Source organism: Aplysia californica, unplaced genomic scaffold, assembly GCF_000002075.1.
Source record: "Aplysia californica isolate F4 #8 unplaced genomic scaffold, AplCal3.0 scaffold00052, whole genome shotgun sequence".
Lineage (NCBI taxonomy): Eukaryota > Metazoa > Mollusca > Gastropoda > Aplysiida > Aplysiidae > Aplysia > Aplysia californica.
The window spans coordinates 615,131-642,422 of NW_004797322.1; the positions used below are offsets into that span (position 1 = coordinate 615,131).

Consider the following 27,292-nt stretch of genomic DNA (forward strand, 5'->3'; position numbering starts at 1 on the left):
TCCTTAGCTTAAGAGTCCGTGGTAGCTAAAGATTTACATTTTTTACGCCTTTAATCAACACTTTTCAGAAAAGTCCACACAGAAATTAGTTCTTTACTGGACATGAAAGGTGTGCCAAAAAACAAAAATTTGATAAAAATTCACAAACCTGTTGGAAAAATGCAAGTTTCTTCACTTTGATTATTTTGACGAGAGCCTGATTCCACCACGCTGCCTCATATATTTATTGTCCACATCGTCTGTTTGTTTTTTCAGAACACTTTGTGAGAATCAACGGAGGTGTGGAGAGGACAGAATGGAACTATAAAGGCAACATCCTTGTCCACCTGGAGTTAACACAAAACATATTTAGAAAATAAAAGCAGTCATCAAAGTAACATGGTTTGGCTTTACTTCTAAGGATTTAAGGATACAGAGGTCTTTGTTTAATTAAAGTTGCTGAGTGAAAGAGTTTTGTTTTCTTATATTTTTATCATCATTATTTCCTTTTTTTTAAACACAGTATTATTAAATTAAGCCTACAATTACATCGAATATCTTTGTGGACATTAAAAAAAAAAAATGTTCCATTCATTTTTGTTTGCTTTAAATTTAAAGTTCAATCTGGGTAATGTATACCTTTGCTACCGTTTCTTTCTTTTTTTTTAGATGATCGCTTGTTCTTTTTATTTGTTTGCTTTAAAAAACGTTCTTGTGTATAAAGTGCAATGCTGGGTGGTGGAGTCCACAACATCGAACGATGAGTTAGTTAAGCCCACAACGATTTTGGAGTTGTTTGATGAGTTTTCATTCAGCTCTTCACTAAACCCATTTCATTATAAGAAGCTACCTCTACTGAAGCTGCACCATACATATTAATACTAAAATAAGCGTTTCATATTATTTTATTCAACTTCAAATTGTTAACATTCGTTATGCAACAAAGTGCAAGTGACAGATAATGTCAAGGGTGATAAATAGAACAATTTACTGGACAGGTACTTTTCGACATAACATTCATTATTCGTTCCCCTGTATTTCTGTCCTGAAAAGAGGTTCTTGGATTCGTTTGTTAAATTTAAATCTTAATTCTTCAAAACTTTTCTTGGTAAAACTTGGAATAGTTCATATTTAAGCCTATCTGTCCGCCAGGGGTCATTTTGTACCCCAGGGGTAGTATTCTTTGCATTTTAGAATACTTCTAGTGCGAAGATCTCTTTGAAACTTTCAGTATTATCAGTATTTCTCAAAAAATCATTTTGAAAGACTGCTCTGCAAAGCGTATGGATCGGAGTAAAGAGTAAATTTCCTCTTTGGAAAGTGGTGGCACAGAGTTCCCTACGTCATATGGATACGATGGTTAAAAAAACTGAAAAACAAAGTAGACACCAAACTGAATATATTGTTGTGTTAACACCCTGCAATAAAACCTCATAAAAAAGGGTCATGCATGCCTGGCAACATTTTTGTCCACTTAGAAGAAAAACGATACTTCTATATATATTTTGTTTAATTTTTCACTCATCAAAATAAAACAAGTTTTTGTATTTAATTGTATGTGAAGACTCACTTGTGAGGACTGTTTCTGTATAGGCACTCCAACATTATCAATTTAAGTCGCGGAGAAAAACATGACTACTGTTTGGTTAGATCAATTGCTTTCCGTTCCCATGATCAGGAGCTGATATCCGTATAAAGCTGTGCCTTTTTTGCAGGTATCCTTGTATCTGAGTTGTTAACGTTGACCCTTTTTCTTTTAAATTACATTCTCCTTCCCTTTTTCCACAGAGGAGGTCTTCTGATAGTATAAAAATATTCTCGTATTGGTTGGCAAAGTTCTTGCTGAAAACTTATTCCCAAAACCAAAATCTCTCTGAAGGTTCCATAAAGTAAAGCAAGAGCAGTTTTCACAGGAATGGAGTTTTTATTACACACAATGACAGATGATGTAAGATGAACGAATGAGTGAAAATCACAAGTGTAACACAGAGGCACATGTTGGAAAATGGCTTGTAGATCACAAAAATTCTGGAATCAGCTTGTCTTCACTTTTTTCCTGGACTTCATCGTGTCATGGACAATCAATGCTCCTGAAAGCAAAGAGAGAAAAAAAGAAAGATACAGGACTTTACAAATAGCTGAAGTTTTAATTTAAAAAGAAACATTCTAATACAAGAAAGGGCAAATAAAGCAAAAAAAGACGTGCACAAAAATTAAAAGGTTAAAAAAAAGGATGCCCACAAAAAACAGACATGACATAGATTTAAAGACTTCCATATCTTGAGATGCACAAGGCAATCACAATGACATAGAAAATCTGCTTGCATTTACACACACATAAAAAATTTAAACTACACACAGTACAGTGGAATTAGAGAGAAAGTGTGTGCACGTTGAAATTATTGAAAGACATTAGAGAATCTTCAAACCAGTACACATACCTTAATATGACCTTATTTGACTGCAAAGAAAGGCTACCAGTTTTTTGTGACAAAGTTATTATCATCAAATCCTCTGATCAGTACAATGTATGTCTTCTGAATACTATGCAAGCCCTCTGTAAAATCATTCTTGTTCAGAGGACAAGTTATTGATGGCTTCGATTGTAAAAGTGAAGGTGTTGTTGCACAAGTTTAAGTTTGCGGTTAGTTCCACAACAAAGTGCTTTCAACAGCTATTATAATACAGTGGAACTCTGATTCAACGAGCTCGGATTCAATGAGAACTCGAATTCAACAAGCTGACATAGATTCCCCTTTTGTTTTCTTCTTTAAAATCAATAAAAATAACCGGGATTCAACGAGCACTTAAATCAGCGAGCTCGGATTCAACGAGGTCCCTTCCAGGGTAAACAGCTTCTTTCATTTTTCTCCAATAACGAACTTTATCTATTCCCGGAAACCATCCATTGCACCTGCATCGAGAACCATTATTCACTTAGCCGATTTGCATGTGACCAATCAGCCTCCTTTTTTTTCCCAAACCAACACATGCTTTGGTGGCACGCGCACGTGTCTACTCTGGTGTGTGTCGGGGTCGGATGGGCGGTTGTACATGTGCGGCTGTGTGTGCGTGTCGGGGGGGGGGGGGGAGGGCACTAGCGGTCCAGGCGTTGAACGTTGCAGATACAAACACTTCACAGTCTTTATTTTCCCCTCGGCAACTGATCATTATTACAATGATAATCTAGTCTTGATGTAGATCTACGTAACGAATGCTAGGCTCTTCACAGCAACACAACTTTTTGGTAAACAATCGAGACGACTAAGGCGTGTGCATTTGAACGAAATGGTCTTTTTTTTACACAGCTCATAATATGCAGGCATTTCAGGCTCTACTTGTGACTTCTCTTTATAAATAACTAGCTCGGTGACTGTAATTATCTACACAAAACCCCGTGTTTGCTATAATGAACAGTCAGATTCAATGAGATTTTAGATCAGGCCCGGTGACCTTGTTGAATCCCAGTTCCACTGTATCAGGGACAGCAGAAATTTCAACAGCCACAGTAACAGCTGTGCCATTTTTTATTAATAAAGTAACTTCCACAAGTTTTATTTAATTCAAATTAAAAGCAGCACTATAGTAACTTCAGACGTGCATAAAGAGGATCCAGGTTTTCTTAAACAAGTGTCTGAGGAAGCTACTGATGAGGACCAAATGGACAGACAGGACCACCAACAAGGAAGTATTAAGAAGAACGAGACAGAGCCCAGTCAGAGATGAGGAGGGAAGAAGATGTTGGCGATGGATTGGACACACTTTCAGGAAGTCAAGCAGCTGCATAACTAGGAAAGTGTTAGATTGGAACCCACAGGGTAAAAGGTCAAGGGGAAGACCACGTGGAACCGGGAGAAGAGTCACGGAAAAGGATGTACAGAAAAGTGGGAAGACGTGGAGTGACATCAAGCGACAAGCCCAGGATAGGGAAAGGTGAAAAGTGTTTGTTCGTTGCCCATATCCTGATCCAGGGTGAAAAAGGCAATGATGATGAAGATGATGACTATAGTAACTTGAGAAATTCTTGAGTACGTATTGCCTCCAAAAAAGTCTTTTCACTTTAGAACAACAAATAATAAGCGAAGAGCAAATCAATTTTTTCTGTTTTGGTAAGTGTTTTACTGCACTTGGAACACAATAAGGTCATATAAGTATAGAAGATTAGAGGTGTTACAAGAAAGTGACAAACACAAAAAAGAAGGAGAGGAGAAAAAGACCATACATATTTGATAGGAAAGGAGGAGCAAACTATACAAGAGAACTCACTAACCACTCACCAGCAGAGAAAGGAAATACAACCAACTAATGAAAAAAACAAAATGACTGATACAAAACTAAAAGTCGGCAAATGCCTTTGCATACTAAAAAGCCTTTATTCTGCTTTTCCTTTGACTGTAGATGCTTTTACACCCCCAGCGACACACTTTGGATCATTTAGGAGGCGGGCTTCCGACCTTTCCAGTCAGGACCAACCAGGTAGAGAAGGATAAATACCCAGCAGAAAGACTGAGATACTCTATATAAAGATTTCCTCCCTACTTGGGAATCAAAATCGGATCCTACATGTGACAGTGAAGTGCCTTACCGCTACACCACAGTCGCCGGTTTCTTCTGCTTCGTACAGCTTGACTTGCCCACACTGACAAGAAGCCAAAGACAGGAGACATTATAATTCACCTTTCTTATTTCAATGCGCAGGAGGCATCAAACATACAGTGGAGTCTTTTTTTTTATTGGCAAGTGTTTTACGGCGCTCGCAACTGCATACGGTCATATGACCGCATGGGACATATCCAACATTTTCAATTGGTAGGAAATTTTTCACTTTGATCGGGTGGCAGCCGAAGCCTACTCTCATCGATTTTGGATAGATTAAGGGATCTTTAAAATGCACAACTTGCACATGGGACCTCCGAGATTTTTCGCCCTTGTCCAAGAAGACTAGGTGTAGATCTTTCCTACCATAAGATCAGGGGGGTGGCTGAAAGACAGCCATAAGAAGGAGCCAAGGAGTAGCACTAGAAAGGCTGCAGAAAGAGTCAGGAGCCTAGAAGAGGGGGCAAAGGAGGTGAGGGAGTGGGGGCAGAAAGTGGAATATTATCAAAAGCGTTTTATGTAGGGCACTTGGCGTCTTAACAGATCACAATCAAGGAGGACTGTTTTTCTTGCAAGTCCTATTTTTGTCATCCGCTCTTTTTTAGCAGATAATCCATGTCTGCCCATGATTTCCTCATAGTGACTATTGTCCGAACCTACCTTCGCATTTAGATCTCCCATGACAATGTTGGTGTCCTTACCTGTAAGTTTGTCGATCACACTCTGCAGGCGGTTATAGAAGTCATCTTTATTCTCCTCTTCTGCTTCATTGGTTGGAGCATACACTTGTATGATATTCATGTTTATGACCTTCTTCCTACCATCTCTTACCTTGAGTTCTTTCCTGGTTCCAAATAAGGCCAAGATGATCCTTGGACCAGAGCAGATCATTCACCAAGTTTTTAAAAAAAGGAAATATTTTTTAATGCAGAGACAAAACACTACGATAATTATATAGACTGCTTGATGTAAAACTAAGCAATGTACGCCAATTTTAAAACTGACATTTGACATAATATTACACTAAGCAGCCAATATCTATCAAAGCATCTTCAACAAAGATCAGAAGATCATAAAAAATTGTTTCCTAAAGTAAATGGGTCAGCTTTCTTGGTAGTGTTCTAGACAGTAGTCTAGTAAAATGTAATGTAGTTAAACACAAGCAATACCAAGAAGAGGAAAGCACAAATTAACTGTACCTATAATCATGAGAAGAATAACTCCAGCCACCAAGGGTCCAGCAACAGCATAAAATCGATCAAGGAAGTACTGGTGAATAGGCTGATCTGGGTCTACAAATGGCTGAAAAAAAGGGGGAAAAATGAGCGACTTCAAATTCAAAAGACATTGAAGAACAGTTTTCAAAGAAACAGCTCTAAATGTATAGTCAATGTCTAAATAGAACTGGGAACAGACCAACCAATATATTATATTAGATAACTAAAATTTCCCTGACACATGTTCTCAAATACTGGGCAACAAAATGCAAGGCTAAATTCAAGTCTACAATGAAGAAATAGAAAGGAACTAGCACACATAATTAAACATTTTACCCTTCAGTGAGGGCCTATTGATGAACAGTGGCCGGTCAAAATTGGTTTGTAAAACATCTCAACCTAAGAAAAAACAGATTAAAAAATTAAGAAACAAGACAAAAATATTTTTTCTATTGAACAATTAAGGAAAGGATATAATGCTAGTAGATACAAAAGCTTTATCAGTAAAAATATTAATTGATTTAAAATAAACACAATACAAAATTTCATTAGAAACCATTTCCTTTTCATGAGTTTTTCATTTTATTAAAAGCTGAAGACGAAATCTCACAACCTATCTGTAAGTCCACCAGCATGAAGTTAAAACTCACCAAGACTATAACCCAGATGGAGTAATACGTGAACACAAATCCTGCTATGGATACCAATCCCCAACCAGCTGCCTGGTCTAAAGTCGACGCCTGGAGAAAACAAAATAGTTTCCAAGAGATTACATTCACTTCTGCCAAGAGAAAACCATATAAAGTAATACAAACAAAACAGTAAAGAAAGAATCTGTACACAATAGTACACATGCATCTCAAACAGATTGTATTCAATTATAATATTCTAAATGTGTATGTTACGAGGGCTGTCCCACGGAAAAAACGGAATTTGGCTCTGAAAACTGTTCGATATTTTCACATTCTGTAAATGCACACCCGATTGAGCACCATGAGCATCGTACAAACCAAACGAACACAACAGTCCTCCAAAGATGGCTTCCCCCTCGGGAAATTGATCAAGGGTAGAAGTGAGGTCTGTTATTCCGTTTCAGACCGCAAAAGGTCTCAAACCTCTATCTATAGAAATACACACTGACAACTGGTAACTGGTAGTACTTAGCTAATTAGCTAAATGTGAGACGGGAGGGAAAATTTTTAAAATGGCTTTTTTGGCTGCGATTATTCCCACCCCGGGTGGGAATATAAGAGGGAATCAGATTTTCTCTTATAATTCCCACCCCCCTGATGGGATTTTAAAATATTTTACTCAATTTTTGACTAAGGTGTGTGTGTGTTCTTGTGTGAATGATTTAATTAAATTACTTTCATTAAATATTTTGGGTCTTTTTTTTGCTTTCAAACAGATTGATTTGATATGGCAGAAAGCATTCAAAAGCTAAAAGCGATGTCAATTTTTCCTCTTTGCATAAAAGCACTCTCGTTTGAATGTGCTCAATAGTTCAAGGCCCAACACAAAATTGTAGAGGCGTACTAGATAGAGGCTAGATCTGCCAGTTACATGGTTTAATTCTCACCCCAGGTCTAGAGGTCGGCCTTTAAATCTATAAAACGAAGAGGCTAGCCGTACTTAATGACGGCTAGACTGGCAGTACTTAAGAACGGCTAGACTGGTTGGCTAGCTGTACAGTACGGCTAGACAGCTGGGCTAGCGGTACTTATTCTTGATGGCTAGACTGACCATTATAAAAAAAGTAGGCCAACTGAATTGTAAAAATTTTTACTTTGCAGTACCTAAATTATTTGTATTTGAGACGAAACCAGGTGCCTTTAAGACAGTGCATGTATTTTAAACCTCCTGTTTTCTAATGTTAATAGGGCCTAAGATAAGTACGGCTAGACTGGCAGTCTAGCCGTACTTAAGTACGGCTAGACTTCTTGGCTAGCCATACTTGGGTAGACAGCCAGGGTAGCCGTACTTAAGGACAGCTAGACTGTCAGGCTAGCTGTACTTAATATTGATGGCTGAATTGTAAATGAAATTTTCAGTTTGCAATGCCTAAAGTATTTGTATTTCAGACAAAACCAAAAGGTGCCTTACTGACTTGCATTTGAACCTGAACAATAAGTACTAGATCTAGATCTAATGAGACCTGTGTACTTAACAGCTTTGAGTAGACAGGGCCAAGCCTAGATCTAGATCTAGAATCTAAGTAGTAGGCCTACGGCTAGCCACTTCGTCTATAAAAAACATCTAGAATCGGGAGGGAAAATAACGGGCCTTGAACTATTGAGCACATTCAAACGAGAGTGCTTTTATGCAAAGGGGAAAAATTTTTATTCCCAGGTTTTGGCCCCTAGAGTAGGGGAGTAGGAGGGTTTCAGGGGCTCCCTGACCTTAATAAAAATAAGGTGGGGGCCCTGATTTTACCACAATTTGGTGTTAGGTTTGATATCTTAGCTCGCCGCGCATCAAACGTATAGAGAGATCTAGATCTAGAATCTAGATCTAGATGTAGATCTAGGCTAAAATAAGGGGGAGTGGGAACTACCGAAAAAGCACCAAAAAATTATGGGTGGGAATGTGTACAGTGGAACTCGGATTTAACGAGCTCGGATTCAACGAGAACTCGGATTCAACAAGATGAGATAGATTCCCCGTTTTTTTTCTTCTTTTAAAATCAATGAAAATAACCCGGATTCAACGTGCACTTAAATCAGAGAGCTCGGATTCAACGCGGTCGCTTCCAGGGTGAACAGCCCCCGCAGACGTGGCTTCGCTCATTTTTCACCCAGAACGAACTTTATAGAATCTATTCCCGGAAACCATCCCTTGCAACTGCATCCTGAATCATTATATATTCACTTAGCCGATTGCATGCGACCAATCAGCGGCCTTTTTTCGTACCACCACATGATGTGTTGTTGGCTCGCGCACGAGTCTACTCTAGCGTGTGTCGGGGTCGGATGGGCGGCCTGCATACGTGTGACTGTGTGTCGTGTGTGTTGGGGAGGGGGTGGGAGGCGCATAGCGGTCCGGGTGTTGAATGTCGCAGATACAAACGCGTCACAGTCTTTTTTTCCCCTCGGCAACAGATCATTATTACAATAATAAGTTAGTCTTGACGTAGATCTACGTAATGAATTGTGCGCTGGTCTATGGAATCAAACGTTGCCGTTATGCTAGGACAGCACACAACTTATTGTTAAAAACAATCAAGATTACACAGGAGTGCTTTTGAACGAATCTGTCTTTTTTTGTACACCCCTCATAATCAGGCATTTCAGGCACTACTTGTGACTTCTCTTTATACATAACTTGCTCAGTGCCTGTAATTACCTACACAAAACCTCGAGTTTACTATAAAGAACACTTGGATTCAACGAGATTTTAGGTCAGGCCCGGCGACCTCTTTGAATCCGAGTTCCACTGTACTCACTTCCTAAAAAAATACTGGGGGTTCTAATTAATTTTCTGTACTTTTCATCAAAATTGATATTATATAATACAAAAAGCTTGCAAATGGCTAAAAATCGAGCCAGTAGGTGATTTCATCAGACTAGATCTAGATAGACTAATAGTCTAATATCATCGAGTTGAATCTCAAGTCTCACCACCAGTCTCTTTTCTTACTCTAGAGCCCAGAGCTAACCCAACGCAACTGACACTCCCCCCACCGTCTATTTCTGGGCTATACAAATGTAGATCTACAGTAAAATATCATTTCCATTAAATTACCATTGAAGATTAGAAATCCAAAAACCTTCAGTCGCTAAACTGTAACCGGATTGTGGGCCTAACTGTATGTTCGGCAGATGTTTGTTGATCAAAATTTCACATTGCTGCGTCGCCAGCAGGCCATCTACTCTGTCAATATTCAATTTCCAACTGCTAGCACTGCTTGCTAGGCCTAGAAGCAATTGTAACCTCTTTGGCTTTGCTCCAAACAGCTAGTTTTTAACTGTGATTACTGCTAGCTGCTACTCTCAATTCTTTTAGTTTTATGAGTCTGGTTTTAGTGTCACGTTAGAGAATGTATACAAGCTGTCTACATTCTGTAATGGTAGCCAAGACGTCTTGGATGGTAGAAGAGAACCTAAAATAGCTCGCTCGCTCTAACTTGGAAACGAGTCGACAATCCTGCTTCCACAGTGCTTACACTTTATTTTCGCAAGATATTTACTTTCGTGAAATTAAAAAGCTGGCCGAAGTAAAGCTGTCCACAGTCCCGCATACGCAAACCCCTATAAAACCAACCAACGCATTCTTTCATCCAATCTAGATGACACCCCCCCCCCCCCTCACTTTTCACCAAATTTTGACATCACACACACACAATATAATTACGTTGCACACTTTCTACTACAAGGAAGATGAACACTGGTGCCACCCCCCCCCCCCCCCCTCCCCAAATAATAATAATAATATATTTGAATAAGTCACTAAGATCAGGCCTTCTGTAAATGTAATTAGTATTTAGAAGATAGCTTGCTGTTTACATGCGATTTCGTATAACCACTTCAAAGCAAAGGTAGGCCTAAAACATGATGCGATACAACGTGATATAGACCAATAGTGGAAAAAAAATGCCGATTTGGTATGTGATGTGACATATTATTATAGTTCAAATAGGGCCCTCAGGCTTACGCTTAATAATAATTGTTACTTTTTTTTATTCGTTACAGAACGTAGACAGCTTGTATACATTCTCTAACGTTAGAGAACGTAGACACTTTCCTGGTTTTATCCAAAGAGGTTATAAATAGAACTAGAGGTCTTAGATGTGACGTCACGCGTGTCAAACTTGAGGGGTCCGCTGTCATTCCGGAGAGGAATAAAAGGCCAATCGGTGCTCAGCAACACTTTTCAATCACGAATTAATCATGCTCTGCGAAGTCTTTTGATGTTGAAGTCTTTTTCATGTGATTTGCCTATCGCTAAAATGTACTCCAAGGAATTCTTGTGATTGTTTACCTTTAAATGAGCCAGATAATCTCCAAAATAAAGCAAACAGAGCCTTTTACACGGTGAGACCACGCATATGAGTGAGTTTTTTTTGTGTTTTTTTTTTGAGTGAATGAGATGGACTAAATTATTTAAAATATAAAGCATAACTGTATTGAAATCTTTCTTTATGCGTCGCTCAAACAGTATGTCTAGATTTAGCACTGCTAACCACAACAAGGCACTCGTGGGCCCTTTGGAATCAGGAATGTGACTGAGAAGCTACTAGAAACTTCATCTGCTACTCTAGCAAACTTTTACGGCTGGCTGAACGGAAAAGAACAACTATCGAAGTTGTTGAGATGAGAGAATAATAATATAGCGTAGCCAACCAAGCATAACTCCCCACCAATATGACTGGCGTAATATTCTGTCTCATTTGCGGAACTGATGCCAAACAGCATGTGCAACAGCAGCGGCAGAGGTTCATGGAAGATGGGATGTTGTGAAGCCAAACACCATATTGTCAATCAACTCCAATTTTAGAAAATATTGTGAACATTTAAGATAAAACAGCTATTACTTAAGTGTTGCATTTTAAAATGTTGTCAGTGTATTATAATCATAATTTGTGCCATATATTAAACAACGCTCTTTGGGTGTGCGCACAGGATCCATACAATGAGTAATTTACAGTATCCCACCCTACAATTAATGGCTCATTTTGAGACAATGATGAATTAATATATTAAATAATTAACCCAGTCTTAACCCCCTAGCCTTCATATTCCATGAAGACCTAGGCTTTGCATCAGTGGAAGGAGAGTGTAGACAACATGACATAAAAGCAATCCATTTTTAAAGCATGAAATTGTCCTTTTTCTTAACAAACCCAATTACTCAATATGTCTCCCTCCGCCCCTCCCCCACCCCGCCCGGGAAAAACGAACAATACCTCATATCATACCTCTCTGTTCACTTGTAGCCCACATTTAAGTGCATTTATGTTTCCCACAATAGATCAGCAGGTGCAGTATTGTGTATACTTGTAGGTTATATGATTAAACAACAACAATAAACAAAAGGAAAACTGAACCGAGCTTCAAAGTCTAAGAAGACCGAGGCGTTGCAATGGACGCGCAGCGTGGCAACGCAGTTTCTAATCCTCTCAAAAATGGCGACAAAGCGAGCAGAGTGGGCCCAAACAGCCATAGTGAGTTTACGTGGGTGACGTCACAGCTACGACCTCTAGTACTATAATAACCTCTTTGGTTTTATCCTACATTATTATAATAATATTATGTACGAATAATTAATTATTATTATTCCCAGGCTTAGCCTAGGCTAATCTGCTCCACTCAAGAACCTTATTCCCTCGCACCTTGCCCATTGCGCTTCTCGGAAATGTTTCAAATTTGCTATCTGAGTCGCCGCATGTCACTGTTGTTTGACGCATTATTATAACCATCTATTATTAACTGCAGTCGAACCCCAAAGTAATTACGCGGTCTTCATTGACATGATTAACAAATATAACACAAGAACCAAACGAAACCCCAGAACAAAAAACGTACTGCTCTTCGCTGACGACCTGTGCCTCAAAGGCCTAATCTAAGTCGAATAAACCGAAAAAGGAGGGGAGGGGGGATAAAAGGGGGTGGACAAGTGGTCCAAAATTATTAATAATAAAGGGGGGCGGAGGTAAATTCAACCCCATACTACTAGTAGGAACAAATTGGTTTTATTTCTCCTTCATTGAATAAAAGAAGAGATCTTGAAATTTGTGTTATTTTAGTAAGTTAATTTTAGCCTACTGTAACAGCTTTTCCCATTTATGAACAAACCAATTTCAATTAAAAAAACAAAACAACAACAACAACAACCAATGTACAACAGTTTTTAAAATGCACAGATATAGAGGTATAGAAGTAGCCAACCCGGTACCGGTACTAATACTAATACTGAGGGTAACTTGCCATTTACCAAAAAAAAAGTTTCATTCAGATATCTAGATTCTAGTTCTAGATATAATGTTTCACATGCTGCAGTCGGTCGTGGCAAGCTGGAAAATAATAAACGGGGGGGGGGGGTAAGGAGCGGGGAGTTTGCAAAAAAACTGAAAGTAAATAAGCAGAAGAGAGGTGGGGGACGCATATTCGAGAGCAGAGCTGTTAAAGTACTTTTAAAAAGGTACTTAAGTACAAATTTATGTACAAGCTAAAATATGTACTTAAGTACAGTAAAAGCATTTTCCTGTAAAATGTACTTGAGTACAAGTACTTTTCAAAATAGTACTTAGAAGTATATTTTGAGTACTTTTTGCTAATATCCTAAAACATTTCAGCTCTAAGGCTAATCATGCTAATGCAAAACATCATATTGAATAACATATCTAGTATATTTGACAAATTGGGTCATTTATTACTAAAAATGTAAACAGTATACAAAGCATTTGAATATAATATGCACTGAACGTATAGGTGGAAATGGTCCGTGAAATTGAAAAAAAACCCCAAAAAACCCAAACAAACAGACGCAATTAGCGAGTATGTGATATTATGAATAGAACTTGTTCGAGCAAGACAATGTGATCAAATATAAGTCAGTCCAAGAGGTCGGACAGTTCTACAGAAAAAGTATCCAAATTGAAAAATGTAGAGACAAAGTTGCTCTTAAAAAAACATAAAATTGATAAAAATGGCCAGCAAAGACACGGAAAAGTGCTATGAATTCTTCATTAATAAATCCTCCCGGAATCAATGTAGCCTTAAGCAAAAACCACCCAAAAAAGTTTTTTAAAAGACATTTAGGTAGCCTATAAAATTGTTAGATATTGAGAACTAAGTTTCAGTTTCAATTGATTATAATAGTGGTAAGACAGATTTTGGTCACACTGTGTAGTCCACGGCGCCCACGGTAAACCAAAATACATGTAGTTTCCAAGTCTAGTAAGTGTAGTGTAACCAAAGATTCTCCACTACAGTAGTCTCCATCTAAGAATAAGATCCCAGTGCTCGGAAGCAAGGGAAATACGGGATCTTAGCCGACGAAGCCAAGGAATAATCTACTGTGACCCATGAACTGACGTGACCCCTGGATGGGTTTATGACATATGGCGAGCAAAGAGTGGTCAACGTTGATGACCGATCAAAGTGGCATGAGGCATGCCATACACTCATTAGCCTATCGTGAGTCTCCAGATCTTTTTCTCTACGTTTATCCAGTTGCCCCTCCCCATAGGCTTATATATAATTAGCCCCTCCCATTTACCTGTCCAAAAATGTTAGCCTTCCATCTCTGATTGAGTCCTCCCACCTTTGTCGCTATATACCATTACGTTGTGACCACACCGATTAAAATTCAGGCCATCTCCCAAATTCGGGAATAGAGAAAAACTGCCTTCAATGGCCAGGGAAGCGTTCACAGTTTGATGTGATCCTGCCTGGTGCGAACTTGTAGGCCCTACCCTCCCAGCGAGTGATCAGTGAAGTAAGTTTAGGTGGCGAGCTCAGATGCGAGTGCGATGTTTGGGGAAAAGAAACGCATCTGTCAGTTCACACCTCGGTGTGATCCCGTGTGGGGCAAACATTGTACCGTTTCATGGAGTTTTACAACGCTGGTGTGATAGATGCAAGGAGCTTAGAACTACTGTAAACTCCTTGGATTGGTGTGATCACATTCACGAGAGTGGCTGATATTTATAATCTCGACGGGCCGTTCTTTGATCTCAAGTTTTAACTCTTGGTTGATCGGCTGTGCCCGCCCCGGAGTTTGTTCCGTAAATTATGATCAGAAATGCCGGCACTTACTCTTTCATTAATCTTCACAAAAGTACTCAAAATGTACTTTTAAAATACTCAAAAGTACATTTATAATAAGTATCGAAGTAGAGTAAAAATACTGGTTCTCAAAAGTATACCGGCGTACAGTAAAAGTACCGAAATTTGTAACCTAATACAAGTACCGGAATATTTGTGCTCCGTTACAACCAGCTCTGTTCGAGAGTACACCACGGTCAGTCCAGCCTCCAAAAGCGCCACTAAATTAGACAAAGCGTGTTGGAAATAATGGCTTGAAGATGAGAACAAATAACATAGTCAAGAGAAGGAATTGACATCACCAGAGACCAGAGAAGAAGAAGGAAGAAGAAGAAGAAGAAGAAGAAGAAGAAGAAGGAGGAGGAGGAGGAGGAGGAGGAGGAGGAGGAGGAGGAGGAGGAGGAGGAGGAGGAGGAGGAGAAGAAGAAGAAGAAGAAGGAGGAGGAGGAGGAGGAGGAGGAAGAGGAGGAGGAGGAGGAGGAGGAGGAGGAGGAGGAGGAGGAGGAGGAGGAGGAGGAGGAGGAGAAGAAGAAGAAGAAGAAGAAGAAGAAGAAGAAGAAGAAGAAGAAGAAGAAGAAGAAGAAGAAGAAGAAAAGAACAACAAAAACAACAACAAGAACAACAACAACACAAAAACACAGAAATTTCAGGTAAAATAAGTTCCAAATGGAGACCTCAACTTGACTTTTACCCTAAATGATAATAATATTATTACGAACAAATCTTTATCCAAGACCTTGAATAAAGACGGTTACCTTTAAACCTCCCCAATCTCAGTAGAAAGAAAAAAAATAGAAAAACAAATGAATTGAGTGCAAGCAGTTTAACAGACGAAAGTATGTGGACGTTTTAAAGTAAATAATTTTACATCTAAGAACTTTTTACGCAAGCATCCAATGCCAGAAAAGATCGGCTTTTCCAATCCAGCAATCATAAACGCCAGAAAAGAAGATGAGGCGAAAATTGCAGGAGGTAATTACATGTAGGCTACAGATTTGCTGAAAGAAATACTTTGCAAAACTTGTCTCTGTAACTTGCGCAAAATGAAACGGTCTCTCAGTCGCAAAGACGTAATGTCTATAGCTTTTATGTACGAAAAGACAGCAAATCAAGTTGTTATACTAATCGGCAGGAATTTTTTCGTTTACGGTTTGCACTAGAGAAGTGGCTTTGCCTAATACTAATAGGGTAATCTGAAGCTTATGAATTATAAACAAGTTAAGGCAGTATTTGCGGGAAGGAATTAAAGGGCGGTGAATATAATTGCTCGCTTACTCCTGGGCAAATTAGATCGACCTCTCTAGACATGACTTATTACACTAAAGTTTGACCAAATATATCACAATTTTGGAGAAAAAAGAAAACAGTATTAAGATAGTTTCACACCTCTAATAGTCCTGATGTTTGCATGAACGTTATTACTAAAATCATTAAACGTTTAGACTGAATCCAGCAACTTGTTAATGGTGCACTGGGGAATTATAACTCTTAAAATATTTGATCTTCAAACCTACAAAACGACATAACCATTTATTCGGTATTAAAGTAGGTTTTCAGGTCGCCAAGAGCTCTACCGTTTTACGCGCGCATGATCATGAATACACTCCCCCCCCCCCCCCCCCCCCAGTAAATTGAACCTATTGATATTAATAAACTCGTGTTTAGTGTTTAAAGGGGAAATTGGAATGATGTCGTTCACATTGGATACAATTTACTCTGTGGAAATATATTTCGTTCATTTTCTTTCTCAAAGCTTTTATTCTTTTTTTAATAAGGAAAGAATCAACGGTTCTGGGAGCTAAAGAAAAAAAAAAGAAGACGATTAGATCTACTGAGTTCTCAGTGAGTACTGCCCTATCGGGTGTGAGTGGCAAGGATAAGAGAGATTGATAGAGGAAGAATAACATGATATTAGTACAAGTATGTAGCCTGCAAAACGTGGAGACATTGTAGCATTTTCCCCTCCGTGAAAGAAAATGGTCAACACCGACCCGACTCTCTAAATTAAATTGACAGTGCGCTCTATCTCTGAGTTTCTCTTCAACCAACTCGTAGGTGGCGAATTTCCCTCAGGAAGAATCTTACTAATGCACAAACCAGATCTCTGCCATGTCCCCAGGCCCGTCCAAGGGGGTTATAATATGACTAATGTCTTTTATTCTAAGGTCCTATTGCGCCCGACCTCTCGCTTGACACGAGTGCTATGAGCACGGTTGTCTGTAGATTCTGAGCTGCAGCTGTGACAGGAAGGACCTAGTATTTCTCTGTTGATTCTTGGTCATATGTTTGGCCAATCACAGTACAGTAGAGTTCGTTTAAAGCAAACACGCTGAATCCGTAAACAACGGTAAGCCAAAAGAAGATGAATTCTCGGTTGTTTTATTATTAGATTTTAATTTCTTAAAATTATTTTTAAGGTGCCTTTTTGAGCATCCTGTCAAAACCGAAAGACCCGACCTTACCGAAGAAAATCCGGTTCCTCAGATCTCGGATTAAGAGGACTTCATCGTTCATAGTACCGACCATTTGATTCAACCCTACATTTCCCACCCACCCTTGTGGTGGTCTATATTCACGCTCCACCCCAGTGCCTGCCAGTAAAAAAACAATCGGTTGTGTCAATGCACTGTGTGCGGTGGTGATGGTAGAATCTTCGGGGTGGGGTGGTAGGGAGGGGGTTGGTTTTTAATTAGGAAGGTAAATAAAAATTAAATTTGAAGCGCACCCTCAAAGTAGATTTCACATCCCAATCATAATTTGACTGGTGCATCGTTAACACTTATTTGTTGGAATATAAGATAAGCTGTGACAGTTTGAATAACCCCCAAACTTCACCCCACCCAACCCCTCTTTTTCCCCCTTACGCACCGGCTGGGGAAGTTACGTGCCTGCGGGTTTTATTAATCTACATACTACATGTAGGATGTATTATTCGTCTCTACTCTATCCTTGCAATGTGATAAGAATAAAGTTATAAAATAAATGGTATTGCACTTAGCCTACACAAAGAAAACAGCCGTTTCATTTTGAAACTTTTCTCGAAGCAATGACAACCTGGTCCTGATACATGTGTACTTTACTTTCATATACGCATTCGTCCGTATATTTATGCATTTTGTTTGTTAATTAAAGCACTTTCCGTCCTATTCTATTCGGTAGGCCCTACAATGACATTCATACTGTTCTCTTGCTGCTGCTGTTTTATTCTTGTTTTCGTTGTTTGTTATTTAGGGAGAGGATGGTTGTTTTTGTCGTCGTTGTTGTTTTGATTTGTTGTTTTTTGGGAGGAGGGGGGTGTAGTTTTGTTTTTAAATCTGGGGAAAGGAATTGCTTTTCTTGTAGGGTTATGGGTGATTATCTGTTGCTGTCACCATTGCTCTATCTAGTATTGCTGTTGCTGTTGCTGTTGCTCTGCTGGTGTTTCTCTTATTGCTGTCACTGCCATCACCACTGGAGATAGGCCTACTCCCTTTTTTATCTTAAAGAGGACGTTGCCACTCACTAAATATAATTAAGTACGAAACTTCATTAGCTTTAAGTAGCAACTGTCACGCTTTCAACATCTCGCCACAAGGCCGAATAGTCGGGAACAGATACACCTACGCTTTGGTCTTAGTCAAAAGGAAGAGAAGCTGCCCCTATGTCATCGCTGCTTTATGTCCTTTTTATACTTCCACTTTCAGTTGTCTTCGCATTAAACTAACGTAAGCAGGAGACATAGCCCATCTCTAACGCGCCCTCGAGCAACGTGTCAAAGAAACTCAGGACACTTCTATGAACTTACCTCAGAGATAGGCCTATATTATCACATATATGGGTTTCTAATCGGCTCTCTGGGCACGATGAAACACAAGGACATTGTCACAAACAGTACAACAGAGGGAGATGTTGAGTTCTCTGGTTTGATAAATGATCAGACAAGATATCTGCTGGAGGTCATCTTCTTCACTGGGTTTACTGGATCCATTAGCTTCTTGGGAACCATTGCCAATATCATCAACATTGTCGTCTTCTGTAAGCAGGTGAGTGACTGACTAATGCAATAACATAGTTTGTTTCAAGTTTTTTTTTCTTTTCCCTTCATTTTAGCTTACCTCGTGAATATAGGCTCAAGTATATTCCATCGTAACATATTATATCACTAGTCTTTTAAACAGGCTTATTACTACTAATGTTTTCTTACTACGCGTATACATAGACCATTATTAAAAATGATTTTTTTAATATATTATATATATATATATATATATATATATATATATGTGTCTGCAATAATGTATCCATCCTCAGACTATTTTGATTCATGCCTGTTGTTTCTTTTTCATTAACCATGCACACATTTGTGTAATTTTTGTTTTGTTTCTATGCTTTTGTTCATCTGTTGTTAAAAACCACCCGGTTGGTTATTCTTTGACGGTAGATAAACCACCCACAATAAGACTATGCACAAAACTTTCTCTCTACTGAGTAAATCTCAAACTTTCGCTTCGAATGACTTCATTGACCTGTCACATAGGGCTTCTCCGACTCCGTCAACATCAGTTTCCTGGCTCTGGCAATCTCTGACGTTGGTTCTCTGGTCACGCTGGTGTGGCAAGGCGTCTGTTTCAATCCCTACTTCCATAAAGCGGACATCCCCTTTGAGTCCAGAGACGTACAATATTTAACTGCAGGTAAGTTTCGTTTCGTTTTGTTACGATTTTCGGCGTTCCAGCTGCACAGGTTAGTTTGTCTGTCTGTCTGTCTTTCTGTCTGTCTGTCTGTCTGTCTCTCCCCTCCCCCCCCCTCTCTCTCTCTCTCTCTCTCACTCACTCTCTCTCTCACTCTCTCTCTCTCACTCACTCACTCGTTCGCTCGCTCTCGCTCACTCGCGCTCTCCCCCCCTCTCTCTCCTCTCTCTCTCACTCACTCTCTCTCTCTCTCTCTCTCTCTCTCTCTCTCTCTCTCTCTCTCTCTCTCCCTGGGGGTGGGTGAGGAGGGTGCTATAACAAAGTCTACTACTATAACCCGGTAAGAATGATATCGTTGTTCAGTAAAGAAAAGGACAGAAACAACAGAAGGAAAGAACTTAAGAAGGGAAGAGTATGAGGATGAGGACCCAACCAGCGGCACACTTTAACTGGCCACAAACACGGATGCTCGACTGTCCCTTTTCTGAAATTTTTATTCGGTTTTTAGCACGTGGAACAATCATATGCGAAACAAAATTGCGTTTCCACTTCATCCAAAACAGAAGAGTTTTTATTTTAAAACAAAGCGCATTACATGTATTGTTTTGTGTCATATTTAACTAGCTGGGCCCCCTTTCGATGAAAAGAATGATCGGTGCATTTAACATCAACTGAAAGTAATTGAAAGACAAACTCAATGTAACGATATGTACCTTAAAATGTCGGGAACAGAGAGCTTAAGAAGTAGGGACCACAAGAAGTAACTGTTGGTGATAGTTAAAGAGACGTCGGCCCATCCACGTGGCTTTCCTATACATGTATACGTTATAAGCGACCAACCCGACCGTAAATTCATGGACGACATCAGAATCATAGATCTCTACCTTCAAAGAAACTTTTCTCTGGAGATTCGTTGAATAAGTTCTTCGAGTGCAGATGATTAGGCTTACTTGACTAATCTTTAATCCTATAGAGGCCTATCTAGTGTTAAACAGCACTCACGCGTGTTGCGCATCATAGGCCTAGGTCTAACTAAACATTACATGCAGTCTACTAAACGCCAAACACCAGCCAGAAACCCTCCCTCAAAGATGCATTTTCAGTGACCAATATAAAAAAAATCCCCCCCCCCCCAACTTTTCAACAACCAGTCCAAGACCTATGTGTCTGTGGAGAATTGGGTTTGAAAACGCTGTCCATCACTCTCTTTGTTCGGCGTGAGGGGCAGTCTCACCAAACATTCGGTTTTCTAGGCTAGTCTCATGCAAGTTGTGCAGGTTGTACTGGTGAAAATTTCCTCTTGTCAAGCTTTACCTGTCGGCATGTTTCGCGGATCGGAACGTGCGTAGGGGGTGCACACTAGACGCGATAGGGTAGGGTCACAGAATTCTACACTAGAATTCTGTGGGTAGGATCAATTTGGTAGTCGGGGCTAGTCAAATCGAGGGCGCAAAGCGGCCATCATGGCACTAACCAATAAGATAAGATAAGATAAAGATACATCTTTATTGTCCAGATCCTGGCACATTGGTTTGGTGTTTCACAACAAGGCAGAGGGAGTCACGTGTCCATGTTGATACTGCGGTGTCAAGGTCGGGCATTTCTGTGCGAAATACCATCAATGACAACAATGTAGTCCATCGATTCAGAGAAGATAATGGAACGTTATCGATGTAACCCATGTTTACGGGGTTCCAGTCTGCCGTAGCACTGCAACAGAGAACTACAGAAAGGAGCCCTGGAAGCAATTGATGTTAAAGGTTTCTCTACTTCAGTGTGCACTGAAACAACAAGAAAACGAACCGACCCGACCCGGTCGCGCCTATGGGCACCCCCTTTAAGGGAGTGATCGTGCGTTTGTATTTATATACACGGGCGATCCACAAAAAAACAAAAAAACTGTACAACTTGTTTTGTAAATATCTTCCTCCATACACTGAAGTTTTGTGTTTCAGATTTGAACATAACATTTGGAAGCCACAAGGAATTTGTCTGATATTCATTTTAGATAAGTCCACTGAATGGTTTTGCTCTATAAGGCGCATTAAGAAAATAATATTTTCAACATTGTGGCCATTTTCATAGCATGACGCACCAGTTCGTATAATTAGGCCTACCACTAAAAGTTTCAACAATGGCGCCATATTGCAAGCTATAACAGTCTAACAAGTCTACAGAAGTCTGCACTGAGATCATGGCTACGTTTAGTAAAGAAAAGAGAGCTTTTTGTATTGAACATTACCTCTCACAAACTAACCATCCTTGACATTTCGTAAGTTCTGCGCACGGGATGGAGAAAATGCTTAGGTGCCCTAAAGCCCTTTGACGTCAAGAGAACAGAATTTCTGTCAGTTTGGATCTATAGCAAATCAGAACTAAAAATTTCCTAAAAAACTGACCACTTCAGGTCTAACACGCACCAAGCACATCCCTTCAAATTAAATGTCACCAGGGTACAGATTTCAGCAGTCGAGTCCCACGAGACGTCTGTCCGTAGACAATCTGCAGTAAGACTTTCCTACACCTCAACACTCTGCAGTCTCATGGCAGATCTTAACCTACAAGTTTACTGTACCATTTTCATCTTCGCTAGGCCGAGATGACACGGATCAGAGCATGGCTATGTGTTCATGATTTGCCTCGATTGTCTTGAAAAGTGGGATAATTTCCTCGATGACATTTGGTTTAGTGCAAATCCCATTTTCATCATGCGGGATATGTTAAATGTTAACTCCAAAAATACTGTCTATTGGGCACCCCACTTTCTATTGTCTCTAGAAGCCACGTCATACTGAATACATACCATGATACAGTGAATGTGGCTTTAAACACTCATGATTTATCAGGTCCTTGTATTTGGGCGCCATTGAACATTTCGAACGACAAGTAAAAATGTGTTGAGTCCAACGGAGGGCCCGTAGAGCACTGCTGCTAGGAATTTCAGAATGAAATCATTAGTTTTTTTTTACTCTGTAAAAGAAATTAAATATTGTTTAAATGTCACAGGGAAGGACAAATAAATGTTAAAGAGAAAATAAAGAAAACGATCAACCAATCTTTTCTCGACTTCCTTTACAAAATGTTTAAAAATTGGTGAACTTTGCGTTTTTGGGTGCTTTTTTTAAAAAGCCATTTACGTTATCAAAATAAGTTTCTTCTTCGTGGATTTTATGCCAAACGAATTCCTTTTGAATCAATTATGTCTGTTCCAAATTACAGCATTCTAGGACATTTTTTGTGCGAGATATTCAGAAAAAAAGTGTGTACAGGTTTGTTTTTTTATATCACCCTGTACGTGTACATGCAGAAAAAAAAAATCCTGTCAGATGACGAAAGGGTGCTTGTGAGCGGAGCGTGCTTTTGCACGGCGCGCATTTAGACGGAGACCACTGTACAGCTGAGTAACTTTCTACTCACACAATAAAGAAGAATGAAAGATAAGAACGATAAACATATACAGTGGGTGCTGCATTCACCGAGGTTAGATTGTGAGCTACTGGAACCCCCCCCCCCCCCCCCGGGGGGATTTTTGCTCACTATGATTTTCTGAAAGAGCACACTCAGGACTATACACAAAAAAAGTTTGCACCAAAATGTTGGCAATCTGCGGAGTTATTGCCCCTGAATTGTCGAAAATTGAGCAAATTGACTTTTTTTTTTTACTCACTTTTTTAGTTGGTATTCTGATTTTCTTTTAATTGAGACTAAAGTTGGTGTTGTGGGTTAAAGAAAAACGGTTATACCCGTGTTTTATCAATTCTAAGGTGGAACCTACCTTGATAACAAACTCCTTCTCATTTTGTGCCTCAAACTTTGAGTCAAAGTGTGTACCTATCAGAAAACTATCGTACCGGGTTATAGGAGATCTGAAGCAATGGAATTAATCATTTCTATTGATTTTGAGAAATCAGCCTTTGAATTTTCTTTTTTCCTCTTTGCATCTTGTAAGTAATTAGCAAAAACAATTTTTACAACACTTACATCATCTTGTAATATTTGAGTTTTACATCATATGAAAGTACACGTACACATTTTTGGTTTCACGGAGAACCCCAACATAAAAATCAAGTATTTTCTTAATTTCTGTACAATCAAGGGCCGTAACTCTGTAGATTGCCAACATTTTGGTGCAAACTTTTTTTTGGGGAAGTCCCTAGGTCCTCCCCTTTCAGAAAATAATGGTGGCCAAAAATCCCCAGGGGGGGGGGGGAGGGAGGTTCGCTCCCAGTAGCCCATAGCCTAGGTCACATTCAACGAGAAGTCGGCTCCAACGAGATCATCCTTAATCCCCGATGTTTCCTCTCTATATATATCTCTTTGTAAATGTACGTCGGTTCCAACGAGGTTGCAAACAGATCGAAGTCGCTTTCAACGAGATCGCGATAATAAAAAATAAAAGCAATTAGTGGCCCCAAACGCGAAGAATTTTTCTCCTTTCTCTCCATCTCACGCGAAGCACAAGGCCCATCCTCGATTCCTAACACAGTGTATTGCTAGATCTAACTAATGTGTTTCGTAATATGGGCCCCTAAGCCAAGATGATGGGCGAGGGTTCGCCTACGGTAGGGATGGGAGGGGGTGGTTGGGAACGCGATGCAGACTGTGTGAAACTTGATGAACTCTAGGTGGGTAGGTCTAGATCGAGACCTTCAATTTTCTTTTCTTCCCCTGATCAGAAAATCCAAGCTCCCGCCTTCAGTTTTTGTAAATCTGGGCCTAGATGTGAGAGGGTATGTTTCCACACGAGAAGTGTTGAGGGGGGGGGGAAGGGGCTGGGAATTAAAAATGCAGAAATGATCGTCAGAACACAGCTCAAACACGCGTACAGTACACTGATGCTGTTTGAGATTTTCGTCATCAAGAGGAACAACTGTTTTAATTACCGTACTGGTATTGGTACATCCTATAATATAATAACTTGTCTCCTTTCTTTACTTTAGCCTTAGTCACGTTCAACGAGAGGTCGGATCCAACGAGGACAACAAGCCGGTCCCGGCAACCTCGTTGAATGCGACACCCACTGCATAAATTATGTTTGATAAGAAAGAAAGAATAAACCGCACCAGAGCGCCTTTTAACCACCGGCATGTACATGAACGTGCATGTTATATATTCATTGGTTCCCACAGGTTGGCCACATGTCTGTTTCGCTCGCATTACGAGTTGGATCACCGCCTTTATCACGTTCGAGCGTTGTCTCTGCATCTCTGTGCCCCTGAAGGTCAAGCTCATCATAACTTCTAAAAGGACGCTCTACATCAATGCCGGCATTTTCCTCACCATGTTCGCCAGCGTCTCCCCTGTCTACTACGCCATCAACATAGGGCCAAAGTTTTTTCCCGGTAGAAACGAAACCCTGCTGGGTTTGGTCTACAAACCGGACGGTGCAGACATTGAGAACGTCTCCTTCTCCATCAACGTGTTCGCTCAACTCAGCTCAGTTTTGTTCGTGATCATCTGCACTTGCGTTCTTATTCACAACCTCGTTCTGAAATCAAAATGGCGCAAGTCGACTCAGTCGTCTGCGGCGACTGCAAGAAGTGCTGCTTCAGGATCCGGAGAAAGTGGAATGTCTTCGAAAGAAAAACGAGTGGTAAAATTGGTGACATTAATATCGTGTATTTTCATTGCTTGTTTTCTGCCCAGCGCTGTGAATCTCATTCTCATGATCTCCTCGGATGACTACAGCATTGTGGGAAAGTACCGGAACATGTTCCAGGTATCGTGGTCCATGCTCAACACTCTCGAGGCCACCAACTGTTCTGTCAACATTTGCGTCTACTACACCATGAGCTCAAAGTATAGGGCCGTCTTCACAAGTTTGTTTGCAAAGAAAAACAAAAACTGACCATTGTTACCATAACGAGGAATAAATGAGAGAAATCTCTTTCGTTACAATAGTTCTTAGTACTGAGGAATGCCTGCGTTACTTCACTGCGGAGCCACTAGAAACTGTTCGGATATTCGGGTGCATGTATCAAATAAAAGCAACATTCTGTGATCCTGAACCCTGGGGACCTCAGAGGAAATTCTTTAAAACAAACATTCGTCAATTAAACAAACTACTAAAACTATTTTCGAATACAATGGCAGCTTAGATGTTGTTGGATTTTTGTGTAATTGCTGGTTTTGTTTGTTGTTGTTTTGTTTGTATATTTATTCATCCGTTGATTAGCCTACTATACATAATGCATTATGTATTGAAAAGAAGAGAAACCAACAAGATGATTTGCTATTACTATTATTAAACCAACTATGTTTCTTGTTTGTGTTCCTCCTCCTTGACACCAGCTTAATTAACGTCGGACGTTGTTAGAATATACCAAGCCCACAGTTTGGAATTTTTACAAAAGCAGTTTCTTAGTCTGTTGTCTAGTTTGCATGTCACCAAGTTAAATGTTTCATCGAAATTCAAATTCTAGATGTGGAAAAAAGAAAAACATAAAATACACAGATCTAATATTAATTGATTTATGTGCGTGCGCGGTGTGTGTGTGTGTGTGTGTGTGTGTGTGTGTGTGTGTGAGTGTGAGTGCGCTCATATTAATTATATTACATGTATCTAAAATCCTATGCAGTGCAGGTTTGCGGATCCTGTAGGCCCAGGGACATCGGGAACACGGAGAACATGGAGCCGGTATTATTGTATTATTCCAAAGGCTTCAGCAAGCAGGTGCCATGTCTGTCTTAATCTCGGGTCCTATTCTGATGAAATAAAAGCTGACGTAATCGTAAAGAGCCTTCCTTGCCTTGAGTTCACACACAACACACGATGGTTGCATAGGTTCAGAAAAATAGACAATTTACTTAAAAAACCGTGTGCGGTGAAACAGTTACAGTAAATGCGCAAGTGATTTATTTTCCAACCATTGTATCGTCATACTACATATTTTGTACTAGCCTTAATTTTCTTCAGTATCTCAAATTTTCCGTTTTATCAATTAACCAGTATTTTGAATGTGTCGAACACATTACATTTTGTCAGTCAGTCACAAAAATACAGGGCGATCCAAAAAAACAACTACAACTGCACAACTTTTTTTCTACACATTTCGCACAAAATTTGTACATGTACTAGAATGTTGTAATTTGGAATGACAAAAGGAATTTGTTTGACATAAAATTCACAAAGAAGAAACTTATTTTCGAAAATTGAAATGGCGTTTGCATGTAGCCTATAAAAAAACACCTAAAAATGCAAAATGCACCAATTTAGAAGATCTTGTAAGGAAAGTCATAAAATGATTGAGCATTTTTTCCTTTCCTTTTATTTTTAGAATTTAATCTTTCCTTCCCTGTAACCTTTAAACAATATTTCTTTTCTCCTACTCCTACAAAGTTTAAAAATAAATTTAATTCGGGAATCCCAAAATTTGAAAAACAATGGTCTATAAATATGTCCTCCTTTGGACTCGACACATTTTAGCGCGTCGTTCGTACTGTTCACTGGTGGCCAAACACAAGGATCCACTCAACTATCAGGGCTCAAAGCCACACACACTGTACACCTTACAGTATGGGGCTGTTTCTAGAGACAATAGGAGGGGGGGGTTGAGGTTGCCAAAATAGACGGTATTTGTGGTGTTGATATATATAAGCTGAAGGCTGAAAATATGAGCTTTGCCAAGGAACAAAATGTCCTAGAGGAAATGTTCACGTTTTTCAAGACGATCGAGGAATCATGAACTCATTGTTATCCTCCGATAGCTTCGCAAACGGGAAAATGGTACAGTTGTAAATGAAGAACTGCCTTGAGAGTGCGGACCGTTGACAAGTAGGAAAGTTATTGCTACAGACATCGTCTACGGACAAAAGTCTCATTGGGCCCATCTAATGAATTCTGCACCTTGGTGACGTTTAAAGGGGTGCGAACGGTGTGGGTTTGACCTGAAGTGGTCGTTTTGTCTGGGAATTTTTAGTTCTGATTCTCTACAGGTCGTAACTGACGGACCATTTCCACCCTTGACATCAAGGCAGACCTTAAGGACACTTTAACAGTTTCCATACCTTGAGTTTGAGTAAAGAGAAGCACATCAGCACAAAAACAGTGATTCAGTGCAAAGAA

At 39.7% G+C, this 27,292-nt stretch overlaps 3 protein-coding genes across 3 annotated transcripts in view; 2 read left to right on the forward strand and 1 right to left on the reverse strand.

Moving 5' to 3' along the window:
- The window catches only part of LOC101859625, a gene marked incomplete at its 5' end in the record, with an annotated part of 18,003 nt that extends 17,626 nt beyond the window's left edge, over positions 1–377 (forward strand). The window contains 1 exon segment of the mRNA XM_013079453.2: positions 256–377. Within this exon segment, the coding sequence (XP_012934907.1) occupies positions 256–257 (2 nt within the window).
- Positions 378–1,883: 1,506 nt separating this feature from the next.
- Positions 1,884–9,695, reverse strand: LOC101859912 (dolichol phosphate-mannose biosynthesis regulatory protein). The gene is made up of 4 exons (XM_005092744.3): positions 9,534–9,695; positions 6,443–6,532; positions 5,775–5,877; positions 1,884–2,069 (listed from the first exon to the last, which is right to left on the reverse strand). Exons 1-4 carry the CDS (start codon positions 9,534–9,536, stop codon positions 2,014–2,016), a joined length of 252 nt encoding a protein of 83 aa, XP_005092801.1. The 5' UTR covers positions 9,537–9,695; the 3' UTR covers positions 1,884–2,013.
- An 8,704-nt stretch (positions 9,696–18,399) lies between these two features.
- On the forward strand, positions 18,400–25,075 carry LOC101849755 (neuropeptides capa receptor-like). The gene is made up of 3 exons (XM_005092786.1): positions 18,400–18,579; positions 19,074–19,230; positions 24,357–25,075. Exons 1-3 carry the CDS (start codon positions 18,400–18,402, stop codon positions 25,073–25,075), a joined length of 1,056 nt encoding a protein of 351 aa, XP_005092843.1.
- Positions 25,076–27,292: the final 2,217 nt, after the last annotated feature.

Bases quoted from the DNA above. Each gene is read 5' to 3' on its own strand.
- LOC101859912 (XM_005092744.3), bottom strand. The intron at 5,878-6,442 runs GTGAGTTTTAAC...CCTTTTTTTCAG, and splicing joins CCATCTGGGTTATAGTCTTG to CCATTTGTAGACCCAGATCA. The intron at 2,070-5,774 runs GTACAGTTAATT...CTTTGCTTTCAG, and splicing joins TATTCTTCTCATGATTATAG to GAGCATTGATTGTCCATGAC.
- LOC101849755 (XM_005092786.1), top strand. From the start codon at position 18,400: ATGAAACACAAGGACATTGTCACAAACAGTACAACAGAGGGAGATGTT. The intron at 18,580-19,073 runs GTGAGTGACTGA...CCTGTCACATAG, and splicing joins TTGTCGTCTTCTGTAAGCAG to GGCTTCTCCGACTCCGTCAA. The intron at 19,231-24,356 runs GTAAGTTTCGTT...TGGTTCCCACAG, and splicing joins CGTACAATATTTAACTGCAG to GTTGGCCACATGTCTGTTTC.